This window comes from Toxorhynchites rutilus, chromosome 3 (genome assembly GCF_029784135.1).
Source record: "Toxorhynchites rutilus septentrionalis strain SRP chromosome 3, ASM2978413v1, whole genome shotgun sequence".
Lineage (NCBI taxonomy): Eukaryota > Metazoa > Arthropoda > Insecta > Diptera > Culicidae > Toxorhynchites > Toxorhynchites rutilus.
The window spans coordinates 106,209,059-106,224,535 of record NC_073746.1 but is presented as its reverse complement, the minus strand read 5'-3'; the positions used below and the strand labels follow the sequence as shown (position 1 = coordinate 106,224,535).

At 36.4% G+C, this 15,477-nt stretch overlaps 1 protein-coding gene across 6 annotated transcripts in view; it reads right to left on the bottom strand.

Moving 5' to 3' along the window:
• LOC129779030 (dynein intermediate chain 2, ciliary) overlaps positions 1 to 15,477 on the bottom strand; it is a 61,626-nt gene that overhangs the window by 25,449 nt on the left and 20,700 nt on the right. For 4 of the 6 annotated variants that reach the window (XM_055786268.1, XM_055786270.1, XM_055786269.1 and 1 more), the window contains one exon: positions 4,349 to 4,676. In XM_055786268.1, the coding sequence (XP_055642243.1) occupies positions 4,349 to 4,676 (328 nt within the window). Of the gene's footprint in view, positions 1 to 4,348; positions 4,677 to 4,752; positions 4,851 to 15,477 lie in introns of those variants that run through there. The other 2 variants (XM_055786267.1, XM_055786272.1) reach the window with 1 other exon arrangement.

Sequence of the window (15,477 nt, the reverse complement as noted above, 5' to 3'; positions counted from 1 at the left end):
TTTGGATGAGAATGATCGTTACGGCAGCGGAGCGAGGATTTTTAAGCTGACTGGCTGGCTCGAGAATTACGCATGTGTGAGACTGCGACCAATGTTTCGTTCATTTTTTTCTTTTTCCTTTCCAATCGTGGTTCATTCTATTTCGCTGCTGCTCTGGTTGCCCGTTTTGGTCGGTTCGATTTGAGGAGCACAAAATGGACCAATCAAAAATGGGCACATAGTGCATTTTGACAATGCTTGATATTTCACAATTATTCAATTATTTATTTCAAGAAAAATGAAATGTTATTCGTTATGATAGATGCGTAGATATATTTCCTATCAATTGATGCAAAAACCTTTGCGATCTATTGAGAAATGCTCGAGTTATAAGCGTTCCAAATCTTGCATTTTTTCCTACTTGTTCAGTGCCTAGATTTCCATTTCACCCCCTATATCTTCCGGTTAGACGTAGTCCTACGTCAAAAAATATTTAAAAAATTCTCAAAAAAATATATATATGAATAGCCCCTTACAATTTCTAACAAGACGTCTGTACATCAGAAGATGGACCCTTTTACAGGAAAAAAGTTTTTCTAGCAACAACCTTTTCATGTTTTCTTTGAAAAAATTACAACTAATCCTATTTTGTTTAAAGTCAAGATAGCTATTCGACAAAGCTTTAGATCTTACTAAAATATGAACTTTTGTCGAAGGCGCCATCTTTCTATCTTTTAAAGTTTCTGAAATATGTGGCATTTTTATATTGATGCTCCTGGAAAATAATGTTTTACTCGTAGCATTTTTGTTTGTAAATTCTCGTTTTTGGCATGTTCTTGACATGTTTCTCAAGTTAGTAGAACATGTAAATCGCGATAATTTATGCATAAAAATGTCACGAATTAAACATTAATAGTAGTGTTTCAAAGAAAAAACATCAAAAAGTGGTTGATTGAAAAACTTTTTTCCTGTAAAAGTATCTGTCTTCCAATGTATGAGTAACTTGTTGGAAATTATATGGGCAAATAATTTTTTTTTAAATTTTAAAAGACTATATTTTCGAGAAAAAATATTTTTATTTTTTTTTTTGACGTGGGACTACGTCTAACCGGAGTATATGGGGAGTAAAATGAAAACCTAAACACAGAACATACAGGAAAAAATGAAAGATTCCGAATGCTTATAACTCGAACATTCCTTACTGGGTTGGAATGATGTTTGCATCAATTGATAGGGAATATTTCTACGCTTCTATCGCAATTAATAAACAGTTGTTTTCCATTAGATAAACAATTGAATAACTGTAAAATGTTAAGCGTTATCTAAACGCCCTAACTGCCTCGTTTTGATTGGCCCGAATTACGGATTCCCCGACACAGTCATCAAAACCAAGCAGCCTTGAGGGAATCTGCATTCCAAAAACAAGAAAATATGAGGACTTTTGTTCTCACCAAAATGTGTTTCCTAACACAGAGTGTTCTCACCAAGCAGCGGTGGAGAAATAGCATTGCAAATACATGTAAGGCGGGGACATTTTTGTTCCGACTGAAATGCGTTTCCCTAACACAGACTTCAAATCCATGGAGCGTAGGGAAATTGGCAATGCAAATACATGAAACTCGGGGGTATTTTTGTTCCGACTGAAATGTGTTTGCCTAACACATACTTCAAAACCAAGATGTCTGGGGAAATCGTCTTTGCAAATAAATGACTAGAATATGTTTCCTTAACACGGTCTCCTAAACTTAGGAACCTGATAAAATCGTGCAGACACTAAAAGCGAATGAACTTTTAAGTTTATAACCTCTATAGTATAAAAAGTAGAAGTTGAAGTTGTTGATTCAAGCAAGCTGGGGATATTTCTGCACCCGCATGTTTTTTTTTGCACTCCGAAAAGTGTTTTCCTAACAGGAATTACAAAAGCGAGTTCGAACACAACGTTTTGGCTCGGTTATTCAAGATTGCATTGAAGGATATGCCTTCATATCTTCTGTTCACTGAATTTCTACGCATATCATTTGATGATTATGCAAAATATTGATAACCATTTGCTGCGATGAAGCCTATTGATTAAACAATATGCGTTCGTCGTACATGTCAAAATCGAAACTAAGTGCTTGAAGTTCATCAAATCAAGCAAATTTGCGGTTCGAGAAGTACGTACACTTAAGAGATGAAAACTTCAGAGGGAAATGTAAAATAAAGTAATCGTTTGGTAATTTTTCCGTTCACATATTTTGCCCTGGGCATCATACCAAACGTAGAAGGACTGTCATTAAATTTACTTGTAACGAAGAACATAATCTATCACAATGCATGAATTGACCTTACATGGCATTATACAATCTTTTTACTCACAAAACAAATATATTGAATTCAAATGAATTCGGAAATTGTTTCATTCAATCAAAAATTTAATCAATACAAACAAATGATTGCTAAGCTAAGATAGTCTCACGTCAACCTTGCGGTTATATCATAGATATACCCAACCCATTTTTTTAAGTAGTCTATTTTTTTAAATATTTTAAACATGTAATCTTGCTTAAAGGACCCATGTGTTACACCCACAACGTTCCATCTGAGATGGTGCTGCCAATTCATAAGACGAGTTGGCATGAAATTCGTCTAAAAGTTTTTCAATTCGATCACGAGTAATTTTTGTAAAGGGCTTATGCAAAAATGGTACCATTTCAGAAAATAATAAATGGTAATAGATTGTAACATTGCAGTTCTGGAACAATTACACACTGAAAAAAACTTTTTTTTACCCAAAACAGTTCAAAATGATGTTCAAAAATGGAATACTCCACAAACAACTTTTTCTTTAATATAAAACTTTTGACACATTAAATCCAATATTGTATCCAACAATTTGTTGTTTATGTAATCCAGGGCAAATGAAAAATGATTTTTTATGGCATTTTCAAATTAGCAATTTAAATTAGCAATTATTACAAATGTTTCCAATTCAAGAACTATAATACCTAAAAAAAATCTCGTCCAAGGGTGAAATGTAGGATTATTTTTTTAATTACACTGAAAAAAAAAATATATTTGAAAAAAACATATTTTTGAGAAAACTGAATTTTAATTTTAAAAATGTTTACTGCAATATTTTTTTTTAATTGTTTCATGTTTTTTTTAATGAAATCGTAAGTTATTTTCAATATTTCTTTCTTCAACCGCCATTTTGTAGGTCCTATATTTTTGAGTGAGATGCTTTTCGAAATTTTGAGTTTTTTAATAAATCTCAACTCAAAAACCATACGACCTAAAATATATTGGTTAAAGAATGAAACGTGGGAAATTATTTATATTTCAATCAAAAATATCAAGGAAATAGAAAATTAAAATTATTTTCCTCAAAAACTAGTTTTTTTTAACTCTGCACAAAAATTATATGAATTACCCATACAATTACCTACAAGTAATCCATGCATCGGAAGAAGACCACTGGTACAGGGAAAAAATTTTCCTAACAACAACATTTTCATGTTTTCTTTGGAAAATTATTATGAATGTTCAAACCGTAACATTTTAGTGTGTTGATTATCGCGATTGACATATTCTGCAAACTTTTTTGTATTTAGAAACACGTCAAGGACATGTCAAACGCGAGAATTTATACACAACAGTTTTATGAGTAAAACATTATTTTTTCAGGAGTCTCCATACAAAAATACCATATATTCTAGAATCTATGAAAGACAGAAAGTTGATGTCTTCGAGAAAAGTTCATGATTCAATAAAATCTAAAACTTTGTCGGATACACTATATCTTGGCTTTATCACGTTGAGCCCCGGATTGTTCTTGCCTCGCCTTCAATTCAGTCCGCATCAAGCGCTCAACTTGTTTAACAAAGTTAGGATTAGTTGTAATTTTTCTAAAGAAAACATGAAAAAGTTGTAGTTAGAAAAACAAAGTCAGCAAAATAAAAAATGTGAAATTAAAAAATTCTCCGTAAATTCGTGTTCGTTGGAGGAATCACTCTATAGAGATTAGCGTGCAAAAAATTGAAAAGTACGTTTATCACCATATATTCCATATATGGTAAACCACATACGGGTACAAAAAATAGTCAAAATTTCTTATTTGGTTCCCTATATAACGCTTTCCATAGAGCTTGTGATTTGGTTTGGGAGCACTCTTTAATTCCTTACCCAGTGAGACCCTTCATGAATATTTGCAACTCTAAACACCAGGATATGTAAAAAATTGATATCGAAAATGCTCATTCCAAAAATCCATGCAAATTTGATATTTAAAACCATCCATAAAAAAATCTCTCCATAGTCTTCTGCTTTCACTCTTTTGTGACTTTTTAGAGACGGTTCGGTACAAAGTGTACGAGTATTCAACGCTTACCATCGGTTCCTTTCCGTGCGATTTGTTCCTTCGCTTCCGGGGTATCCTTATACAGAGATGTTCCTTCAAATTCCAGCAATGTAACGGTGTTCTCCGGCGGAGGCACAGACACGAAAGCTGCTTCGTGAAAATTGTAAATCACTAAATTCCGCGGCAAATGTCTGTTCTCCGTTGACAAGAGCTTGGGTATCTCTTCACCCAGCTCGGCCTCAGTGAGATCCAACTGGTCATCTGGCTTGAGAAGCTGCTTCGACTTGACCCATGACTCGAACTCGTCATTATCGACAGGTTCTCCTTTTCCCAGCTTCTGCATCGATGATGCGCGATGCTGCAAATTGGGGGAAGAATATAAGACAATAATTAGTTTGCTATCAATCAAGACAAATCAACGTCAATCAAAGTACATCACTTCCATCGCTCTCTAAGCTAGCAAAGGATGCCGGGGAGGCCATTATTCCAACAGTCCGGATTCTTCGGTGCAACCTAGTCAACCATCCCAAATGAAACCCAACTGAACACTAGCAGCTCGGCTCAGCTGAAGACAGACCTCAACCCTGGAGACAAAAAATAATCACCCGCCAGTCATACCAGCGGCAGGAATGAATCCGCTTCGTGTCATGCGACCGGCGTTCGCGTGGATTTGTACGGTAAAGGCATAAATTTAAAAATTAGAACTTTTCGCCTTCGAAAGGGAAACTTTGCGCGAATCGTCTGAATGTGAACAATGTCATGAAGGAGGAAGATTGAACGTCGCTCCTCAAAGTCAACAACAAGACAAATGTGCCTGATTGGTTGGACAGACAATAACCTAAAAACTCGTGACTGCTGAAAAACGGGGGAGGGGGTGGACAACAAAAAGTTAGGCCGCGTTATGTGAAAAGGTTAAACGAACGAACAGCGCATTGCTGAGCTGGAACAAGGACAGGCTAGGACGAAACATTTGCTTTGTTCTCAGCACTTTTGGCTGAAGAAAAATAAAAAAAATTTATAATAGTCTGAGATTCTATGCGCGGCGACAGCAAATTTCGGAGAACAAAAAACGAATGGAAAAGGACGAGTTTTCATCTACGCCCCCCATCTGCAGTCAGTATTCAGGATATAGTTGACCTTGCTGATTTGTATCTATCATTGGTATAACGAAGCGTTGAACTGTGACATTCGCACATAATACGCCACGATAATGAGGACAAGCGAAAATTGCCCCAAATAAAATAATTGTTGTTGTCTTTACAATCTACCTCAACAGTTCATAAATAAAAAAGCAAAAACTATGTTATAATCCTGTAAAAAATCACTTTTTTGTAATTTATTTTCTGGAAAGTAAATATTTCTTTAAATACACATTCTGATCTTTTTTTGTGAAAAAAAAAAACATAACGTTGTGAACTTTTTTTTCCCTAAAACCCTGAAAGCTTCATTAACAATTTTGATAACATAATAAAATAATTATAGCCAATGAGGAAAAACAGGCGTCTTTCGGTCGCCTCGACGTTTCACGTGATAGTACGAGTGCCGAATGAGAGACGATAGTCGGTGTTCATGTTAAATTTCGGGACCTCTAATAACCATTGGTTTTTTGTTGGAACGATCTATTGGTTCTTGGACAGGTTCCTCAACTGTTTTTTTTTCTTTTATACGAAATGTGGAAAGATACAGTGATTACGGTTCTGAAAATGGCTTGAGTAATCAAGCTGCTGTCTGCACTCTCAAATTGTTTATACTACTAGGGGGATACGGATAGAGCGGGTGAGATGAACATTTGTGTATGATCGATAATTTACATTGCTATTTTAAAAGTGAAAGATGCACAAACTTGGAATACAGTGTATCAACACTTTTAACTTTTACTGTGTACACCTAGCTGGTGTTCTGTCAAAACTGTAAATAGAAACATAAAAGTGATCTGCAAATATCAGTTCGATGTAAATTTCGTCTGCAGAAAATAAAGTTCTTATGGTCAACAAGTAATTTTTTGAGTTATTTTTCTTTACGTGAGTCTTTCACCATAACTTTTTTACAGTTTATCGAATCAGCGGTAATTTTTTTCCATTTTACTCCAGAAATATTGATGTTAAAAAATACTAATCAAGTCGGGTAAGATGAACCCGACTTTAAAAAAATATGCTTTCTTCGTCTTCGCTCAGTTTTAATAGTCATCTAATCAGCCTCCTCAAAACAGCAACTGAATATAATTCATGAAAGTATAAAGAGCTATGAAATAAAATAAAAACGTATTATTGATTGTGGTTTCATTGATGTAATGACCACTTCACGCGGAAGAAACTGGTGCTCTTGGATACGATTGCACCACGGGAACCGAATGCGCAAATCTTCCTTTGCTCGAACGCATTTGCAAGCAAGGAAAGCCTGCGATGGCGATGACGGTTTCTCCAGGTGCCTTGATTTTTCATCCGTGTTTGGGAACACATTCCGATCACCACAAAAGTAATGATCATCAATGAGCTAGATTGTTATGATTTCAATAGCCTGTTTTCAAAGTAATGCTAAAGCTATTGAAACGGTTTTTTGGACCAATATGTAACAATCGTATAACTCTTTGACATTTTATCTTCCGAATGAAGTGATTATTATACCACTCCATTCAGCCGGTAAAGAGGTATTATCGTTCAAAACCTTACACTGCAGCGTCACTCTCTCGTTTCCGAAACTTTGAACTTGCACCCCGGTACAGAAATGAATGACGTAGTCCTACGTCAAAAGTTGCAAGATTTTTTGCGTTCCGATAGTACCGGGTTTGCCTTAATTGTTCACAATATCGTTACTATGTTGCTATGTTAATAAGCCACAAAATTTGGAGAAACTTAAAGAAGAAATAACTCGGATTTTTAGCAGCATCGCAGTCGTAATGTTAGAGTTGTACATGAAGAATGTTGTTCATCGTTCAAAACGCGTTATCGAAAAAAAGGTGGTCACATCGACAATGTCCTAAATTAAGCTTTATTTTCGGTTTTCAAAAATGATAATCGGTTCTATTTTGTAGAAGTTATTAAAATTTGTTACGTGAGTGTTTAATCTGAAAGACCCTGTACATGGATACACGAATGGATATAACGAGAACGCTTGGAGAAAACTAAAAAAACATTATTATGCACAAGCAAAATCTCAGTTTTGAATTCAAAATTAGGATTGGTTTCATCATTACAATTGATAAGATTTTCCACAAAACTGTAATTCTTCAATTTACTCAGAACTTTGTTTAGTTAAACCAGAACTAATGCATTAGTAAAATTTATATACTTTCTATTGATCTGAAAAAAATCTGAAGGAAGCTGAGCAAACGCATGATTTAGGTAAACAAATGACAAATTGAAAAAAAATGTTTCGTTGCTTTCAATCCGTTCTTTGGCCTATTGCGCGCACGTGTTCTCGTGGGAACCATTTCCGGATTCTTTGTGGGAATGTCGTTACGGGATGTTTGTCGTGGGACTACGTCTAACCTTTCAATATTTCTATTTCAAAGTTTCTGGTAGTAAAAGTGAAAGATTTTAAATATTAATATCTGTTCAATTAATGGATGGATTTTGATTCTAAATACGCAAATTAAGAGAAAAGATTCCCACATGTGTTTTTGTCCGCTGGAAATGGAAATAGTAAAAAAAATGAACAAAGTAACGATGAAAGAGGTCGATTTTACTCGTACATACTTTCAAATGCAACAAGCAGCATTTCTCCATTCCATTCTGTTCGAGAGTAAGCTTACATGGCATGGCTTCAGAGAATCATGTTGCATCGAAGCGCGATGCATATACAATGCGACCCATACATCTACAATATTATTGCGCAACATAGGTGGTTGTGAAATAATATTGAGGGTGGGTTTCAGTAATTGAAATGTTGTCAATATATTGCATGATATAAACAAATTTAGATATTTATTGTGCAACGCTTACATTATTGCATGATCTATGTGTGACGTTCTGCAATATGGTTTCAGGTATTGTCAAAGCTCATGTTTACATTTACATCGCCTCGGGTGTAAAGTGAGTGTTATCCTAAAAAAATCACAGACTGTTTTTCGAGGACGCGTGTGTCGCGATGGCCATCAAAAACGCCAACGGGAATTTTATTCTCGAGTTTATTGAGACTAATCGTTCACTTCCGGCATTATGGGATATCAAGTGTCAGGTTCCAACAAATACTTGCGATGAAATATTAAACGTCAGTAGCCAGCCTTGCACAATATTCAGGACCGACTTCAATATCATCTCCAAATGATTCAATTTCATTGCACAAATATGACTGTGACGCCATAATATTGTAATAGTAATGTCAATAAATTCGTACAATAGTATTGTGTGTGTGTATGGGGCGCTTAGGAGAAGGGCGGAAGATATAACATTCAATCGAACGCTTATATCCTTTCCCTCCGCCCTTCTTTTTTATAAGATGAGTCGATGCGTATTAAGACACTCAAGTTTTTGTTGGAATATGATTTATTCCACTATTATCCCCAATTTTTCGATAAGAGTCTAGTTAAAATCGTGACGCATTTATGTCTAACGAGTCGTTATGCAAATATATTTGCGTCTTGTGAGCACAGAATATGAACGGATCATATTTTTAGTTACTATTCCAGCGTATTACGAAATGCGTAGGTTTTTGAAAAATAAAACTTCCATTGATTACGATCAAATGCTTCACTAAAACCAAACAATTTGTTAAAAAATTGATAAACCAGGATGCAGCTAGCGTTCACGCTGTTCGAAATACTATTAAGCGATTTGTATTCGGAGCTAAAACTGTGCAAAATTGAAGCAAATTTCGTGAAAAATCGAATAAGTGATTTGGAAAAAAAATGTGAACCGAAAATTTTTCCTCTTTTAAGATTGTTCTTAATCTTTCGGAAGACAATCCTCCTGCCCTCTGAGACAACATTGAAATATTGTAATAAAAGAAACATAAACAAAAAGATAATTTTGTTTGGATACATAAAAATAACAACACGGTTCTTTCAAGGACCTGAAAATTTACTTGGAAATAAACTTTTGAAAGTGTGTACAGAAGGTTGTACAATTTATGTGACAACATGCTTGTGATTGATTGGTTTATTGCGACAAGCAAACCCTCCAAATTGGTTGAATCTTGTTCATCAAATCAACTTTATCGTGAAGTGTTTCTTTATTAACCATTCACATTAAACCAATCTGATTTATGATCTACCAAAAGTATCATAACGGAATAACCGATCGAAACGTAAACATACTTATTCGCTCAGCGACTCTGTGCACAAGGAGCCCAATACTACATTATTGTTATTTACCGTAACTTCTTTTACCGCCATTTACTTCCCCCGTAAAACACTTTACGTGATACATTCGCATCCTTCCGGCAGTAAAAGAAAGGCTTTCCCTAGTTTCCCAATGGCACGAACCAGCTAGCATGTCACAGGCAATTTAAGGCAACCCCAAAATCTGTTTATACATACTGAGAGCCTCGAAACGACTAGAACTAGCTCCTACTGAAATTGGATTCCTTCAGCGAACGTCATCACCGCTCAGTTAAATACCTTGACCAGGGACCGGCTCCAACCACAACCAGCTGAGGAAAGTAAAACGGATTATCACCAGCGCCAGAAACAGGACCATGAAAAGTGTCTATTAGTTGGTTGATTTCTTCAGTCCCCCTTCAGGGAGGAAGAGGAAAATACTCGAAGAATCGTGCAATGCAGCATAATAAAAAGGGCAATAAAGTTTTCGCAGAATCACCGTCCCGTAGAGAATCAGCCCCCTCGCCGGTTCGCAACAAGTAGGTGTTCCGTGCTGTTGATGTGTATATATGGTTATAAGTGTGAAGGTACGAGGTCGTAAAAAATAAAATTCCGAATCAGAAATTTAACCAGTAGCGTGATAAGCATAAATTGTCCAATATCGATTGCAGAGGCAGAGCGGGAGTTTCATGATCATAATCATGAATTGCTCTCTGTTTGCATGTCGGAGGTAGATAAATTTCGTCTTCTGATTTATTGTAGAAGGAAGCAATCATACCGTTTAAATATGTCGCAATGTGTTCACGGAAGCCACGCAGAGAAATTAACAAAGAGAATCGTTTTATATCTTGCTTGCGGGACTATATCTTCCGATTCTATAATGTTTGCAAACTGCGACGATATTTGCCGATATTTGCGAGAATAATATTTTCGAAGGCTAAATTGCGAATTTGTTATTTAATTAGAATATTTTTTTCAGATCCGTTTTTTATCACGCACATTTTTTTTATTTAGAAACCAGCACAAATTTTATTACAGTACTATTCGTATTAAAACATTAACTTAATTTTCACCCAAAAAAGGATGATAAGAATTTATACCATGAAAAATGTACAACTTTTCTTTGTCTTTCTGATAACAGGACGAAACGCTCTCAATAAATCGACATCGATTTCGAAGAAACCCATACATACTTCATCAACATTTGGGAAGAATGTTTCCATCAAGCCGTACTGCATGGTTCTGAACGAGTGATAATCAACAGGTACTGTGTTTGGTTATTACATTGGATAAAGAATTTTCAATTCAAGATACGTCATTTCAATTCAAGATTCCTGGAAAGTTTTTCCAATGTGTGGCCGAGCGTTATCTAGAGGCAGGATAACTTCGCACCATTTCGTAGTAGAATCACTTTCCATTGTCAACCATAACACACCACGAAACTATTATTTTTGCCTGGCAAACAAGGAAACCACGATTCCGAAACAAACAAACTTTTCGGAGCATTTCGGGCAGTGATGAATTGTAATTGGTAGAATAATACAAGCAGTGATGCCAAGCTATGAAATCGAAGTGTCCTACTGTGTATTGAGGCCAGTAGAAAACGGAAACATATTAGTTTTAACGTAAAACTTATGATGTAGCGCACACGTTTGAAACATTGGAAGATTTCGCGTGTGCAGTGCTACATTCATGGCCCCAGCGAAAAATTTGTTGATTGCAGTACGGCATCATGGCCGTCTAAGTGTTAAAAATGACTCATCTAATCTAAAGATATCAATGCCAGGACATGAATAGCTATGAACCTACCCAATGAGGTACATATAGATGTGGAGCAGTAGGCGAAGTGTATCTGTATTGGCAAGCAAAATATCGTGTCGTAATTATTTGCATTCAATATGGAATGTATATGGAAGAAACAAAACAATGTTGAAAGTACTCACGGTTGCATGATAATTTGAGCCATTAAATCATTCAAATTCAAATCATGAAATCATTCAACTGGTTGTTTTTCAACAGATGACAATTATATCGTGGCTTATTTCGATTATTCATGTGGTAAGAAGGTCCAGTGAGCATTCGTATGCTTAGTTCTCGAAAATAGTGACGTCAGTCGTTGTTTCGGAAAACAAAAACACTGAATTATTTTTTACGCGACTGATGCGTGCGCGCCAAAAAAATGAAATGAATGAAATGACATGAAATGACATGAAAAGACACGGAAAAAATCGCGTAAAAAAGGATCCAGTGTACATAATTCACAAAAATTCCACAAGACACCACTCACAGTTATAAGATATTTAATTTGCATCACCTAGTGATATCATTATTACGATTCACCACGGGCAATGTTTCAGGCAAGTACAGTCATACCTCGATATAAGGCAACTTTATTTTTTTTTCTCGTTACGTTATATCGAAGCAAAAAAAAAACAATTTGATTATAATTGTTGTTGTTGTTGATTGATTGATGTAAAACTGTTCATGGTTACTTAAAAATGCACAAAAACTTTTTCTATCACTGAGTATTATTTAAAAACCATTCTTATGCTCATTTAAGATAATAATCGTAGACAAATATGATCAGTCGGCAGTTGAATATTCGGCTTTTTATTTGTGAATACGAAACTGGAAGACGTTGCATTTGTACATGAAACGAATAAACGATTACATTTTAGAAGAAATAAATACATTTTGACATAAAAATAATTAACTATGGATAAATTTTCCGTTTCCGTGGATATCTTTTAATAGAGATTCAAGTTTTCTGTAAGTAATCTCCAACATGATATTTTTCTTATATGGATTCAACTACTTAAGGGAAGATCAGAGTTACTTAATGGGAACCTTTTTAGACCCGAGGATCAAGTCAGACTATTTAAGAGCTCTTGAAACGTAAACAGTGTTGCTGACAATGTTATTGGAGTACATAAAATATCTTGCGACCAGTGTTGCCACACGTATGAATTTATCTGGAAAGGTACATATTTTTTCGCTTTTTTTGCTACAGATTCTGTACGATACAGATTACAGATTTTCTTCAAAAAGTACAGATTGGTACAGATTTATTCCGCGTGTGACATTCCTTGCATTTAAAGAAAGCAACATTAAGGTACATGGCGACTTTTGCGCCGCAGTATCGCTTCATAAGGACGAAATTGTATAAGCTTCATCAAACACTCAATTGACTTGCAAATGTAAATGTAGTATTTGTAGTAAATAAATGAGTTTTTTTTCGTTCTAACCAAATATATAACGAATATTTTCGATGGTACAGATTTTTGGAACAGATTTTTTGAAGAAAATGTACAGATGAGAAAGATTTTTAAACCCTCGGCTACAGATTAAAATGTGGCAACACTGCTTGCGACGAATCTTCTGAGAGTAACAGCTCATCGTGATGACATTCCATACAGAGTGATCGAACATTCTCGTTCAGTATGGGATGAAGGTGGCCCCAACGTTCGTAATGGTTCAATCATGTTCTACACTAATGGGTCGAAAATGGGAATCAGAACAAGTGCCGGAGTGTATGATCCCAGAACAAAAATCTCTGTGGCTATGGGAAACTGGCCAACAGTTTTTCAGGCAGAAACAACTGCTATAATAGAATGTTTAAATATAGACATAGACATGCCTAACATCTGCATATTCTCAGACAGTCAAGCGACACTTAAAGCTCTAAATGCTTTTGAATGCTCTTCAAAAATTGTCTGGGAATGCATTTCCATTTTACGGCAATTAAATCAGATAAGTTCGGTACAATTGTACTGGATTCCTGGCCATTGCGGTATAGAGGGCAACTAGCGAGCAGATGAACTTGCCAGGAACGGCTCAAACTCACCTTTCACTGGTCCAGAATCATTCTGTGAACTTTATGACTGTGTGTTGAAAAGTAAGCTGAATAAATGGGAAGACCTGGGAGTGACAGCCAATTGGATGGCTGCAAAAATTAAACAGCCGAAAAACTTTATTACGCCGAGTATTAAAATTACTCAACAGCTGCTATGCCTTAATAAGAAAGACTTCAGCACATTCACTGGTCTTGTAACAGGACACTGCCTATTCTGGAGCCCAAGAAAATTTGGTCTGCGTCGCCGATCAGGATTATAAAATTTTATCAAACAGATTATTCCTGATTGGCACCTATCTCGCTATAGCTTTCAGTCTACTCCTTCATCAATAAACAGTGTAGTATAAAAAAGGGGTATACCACAATAGTTCAAAGTAATGGACGCAGTTGTTCACATCCAACAGGGAAAAAAAAGCTCATCGTCGTCTTCAAGACCTGTAAATGAACTAAAGAGACGACGGTCTCATTTCATTCTCCATTCAGTATTGTGGTGTTTGTTTTGATCGTTATTCCTTACCGTTTTTATTGTGATTTCGCACTCAAATATTTTTTAATTAGTGACTGTCCATTGACTGTTTGTTGTGCGAATGTGACAAAGTTGTCGATATTATCGTTCTTACGTTTGTGTTGCAACTGTAGCTGCCTAAAAGTTTTCGTTTTGTTCATCTGATTTATCATCCACTTTTACACAAAAACAATAAACATTCCTCGGCACCTCTTTGCTGTTACGTCCATGACATGGCATTCAAATTTTGCGACATCATTCGCCAATGGCTGATTGCGAACGTTCCTTTGAAACGGTGCCCAATTTCACCTCCTTGGAGTACGCCTCTCCTCCGGAGGGCGAAGCGTGTACGCAATCAATGGCAGCGACGTATGCGAACTCATCGATCCAACTTTACAAAAGTCAATTTCAAACATGCAAGCGATGACTACAGGCATCTAAATGCTGCACTCTACAAATCACATGTATTAAGGGTGCAGTTTGGTCTACGTCGTGATCCAAAATCCTTCTGGAGCTTTGTCAATAGCAAACGCAAAAACCCAATAGTTTCGTCCAATTTAGTGTATGAAGACAAGGAATCCAGTGATGAAGCCGAAGCGTGCAACTTCTTCGCGAGACATTTTGCTTCCGTCTTTCAACCCGAGCCATCTAGCGATTCCGATGCTGAACTGGCTGCGTCTAACATCGTTGCGGATGCAGTAGATTTGGATACGTTTGAAATATTACCTGCAATGATCATCCACGCCTCCAAGAAATTGAAGAATTCATTTTCTCCTGGACCGGATGGTATCCCTGCATCTGTCTTCTGTCGCTGCATAATTGCAGTTGCAGAGCCGCTTGCCTTCATTTTCAGATACTCGTTTAAAAGAGGAGTGTTTCCCATGTGCTGGAAAGAATCATATATGTTACCTGTACACAAAAGTGGGGATCGACGTAATGTGAAGAACTATCGTGGAATAACCAGCCTCCCCGCTGAATCGAAAATTTTTGAGATTATCGTCAGTGATCAAATTCTACATGCTACTAAGTCCCACATTTCGTCCGATCAGCACGGTTTCATTCCCGGTAGATCCGTAAGTACCAATCTGTTGGATTTCACCAGTACTTGTTTCGAAGCTTTAGAACAAAAGGCACAGGTAGACGTGATCTACACAGACCTAAAGGCAGCTTTTGATAAGATCGACCACAAAGTGCTACTGTGTAAACTATCACGGATGGGCGCATCGAACAGATTGGTGTCGTGGTTGTCGTCGTACCTTACTGATAGGAAGCTTCGTGTCAAGCATGGCTCTAGCGTATCATCATCGTTTGTGAGCGTATCTGGTGTCCCACAAGGAAGCAATTTGGGACCTTTATTGTTCGTGTTATATTTCAATGACGCTGCATCTTCGTTAGGCTTCAAGAACAAACTTATGTATGCTGATGATTTGAAGATCTATGTCGTGGTACGTTGCATCGGGGATTGTCTACGTCTTCAAAGGCTACTCGATGAGTTTGTTCACTGGTGCCGCAAGAACAAACTTGTTATTAGCATCGGTAAATGC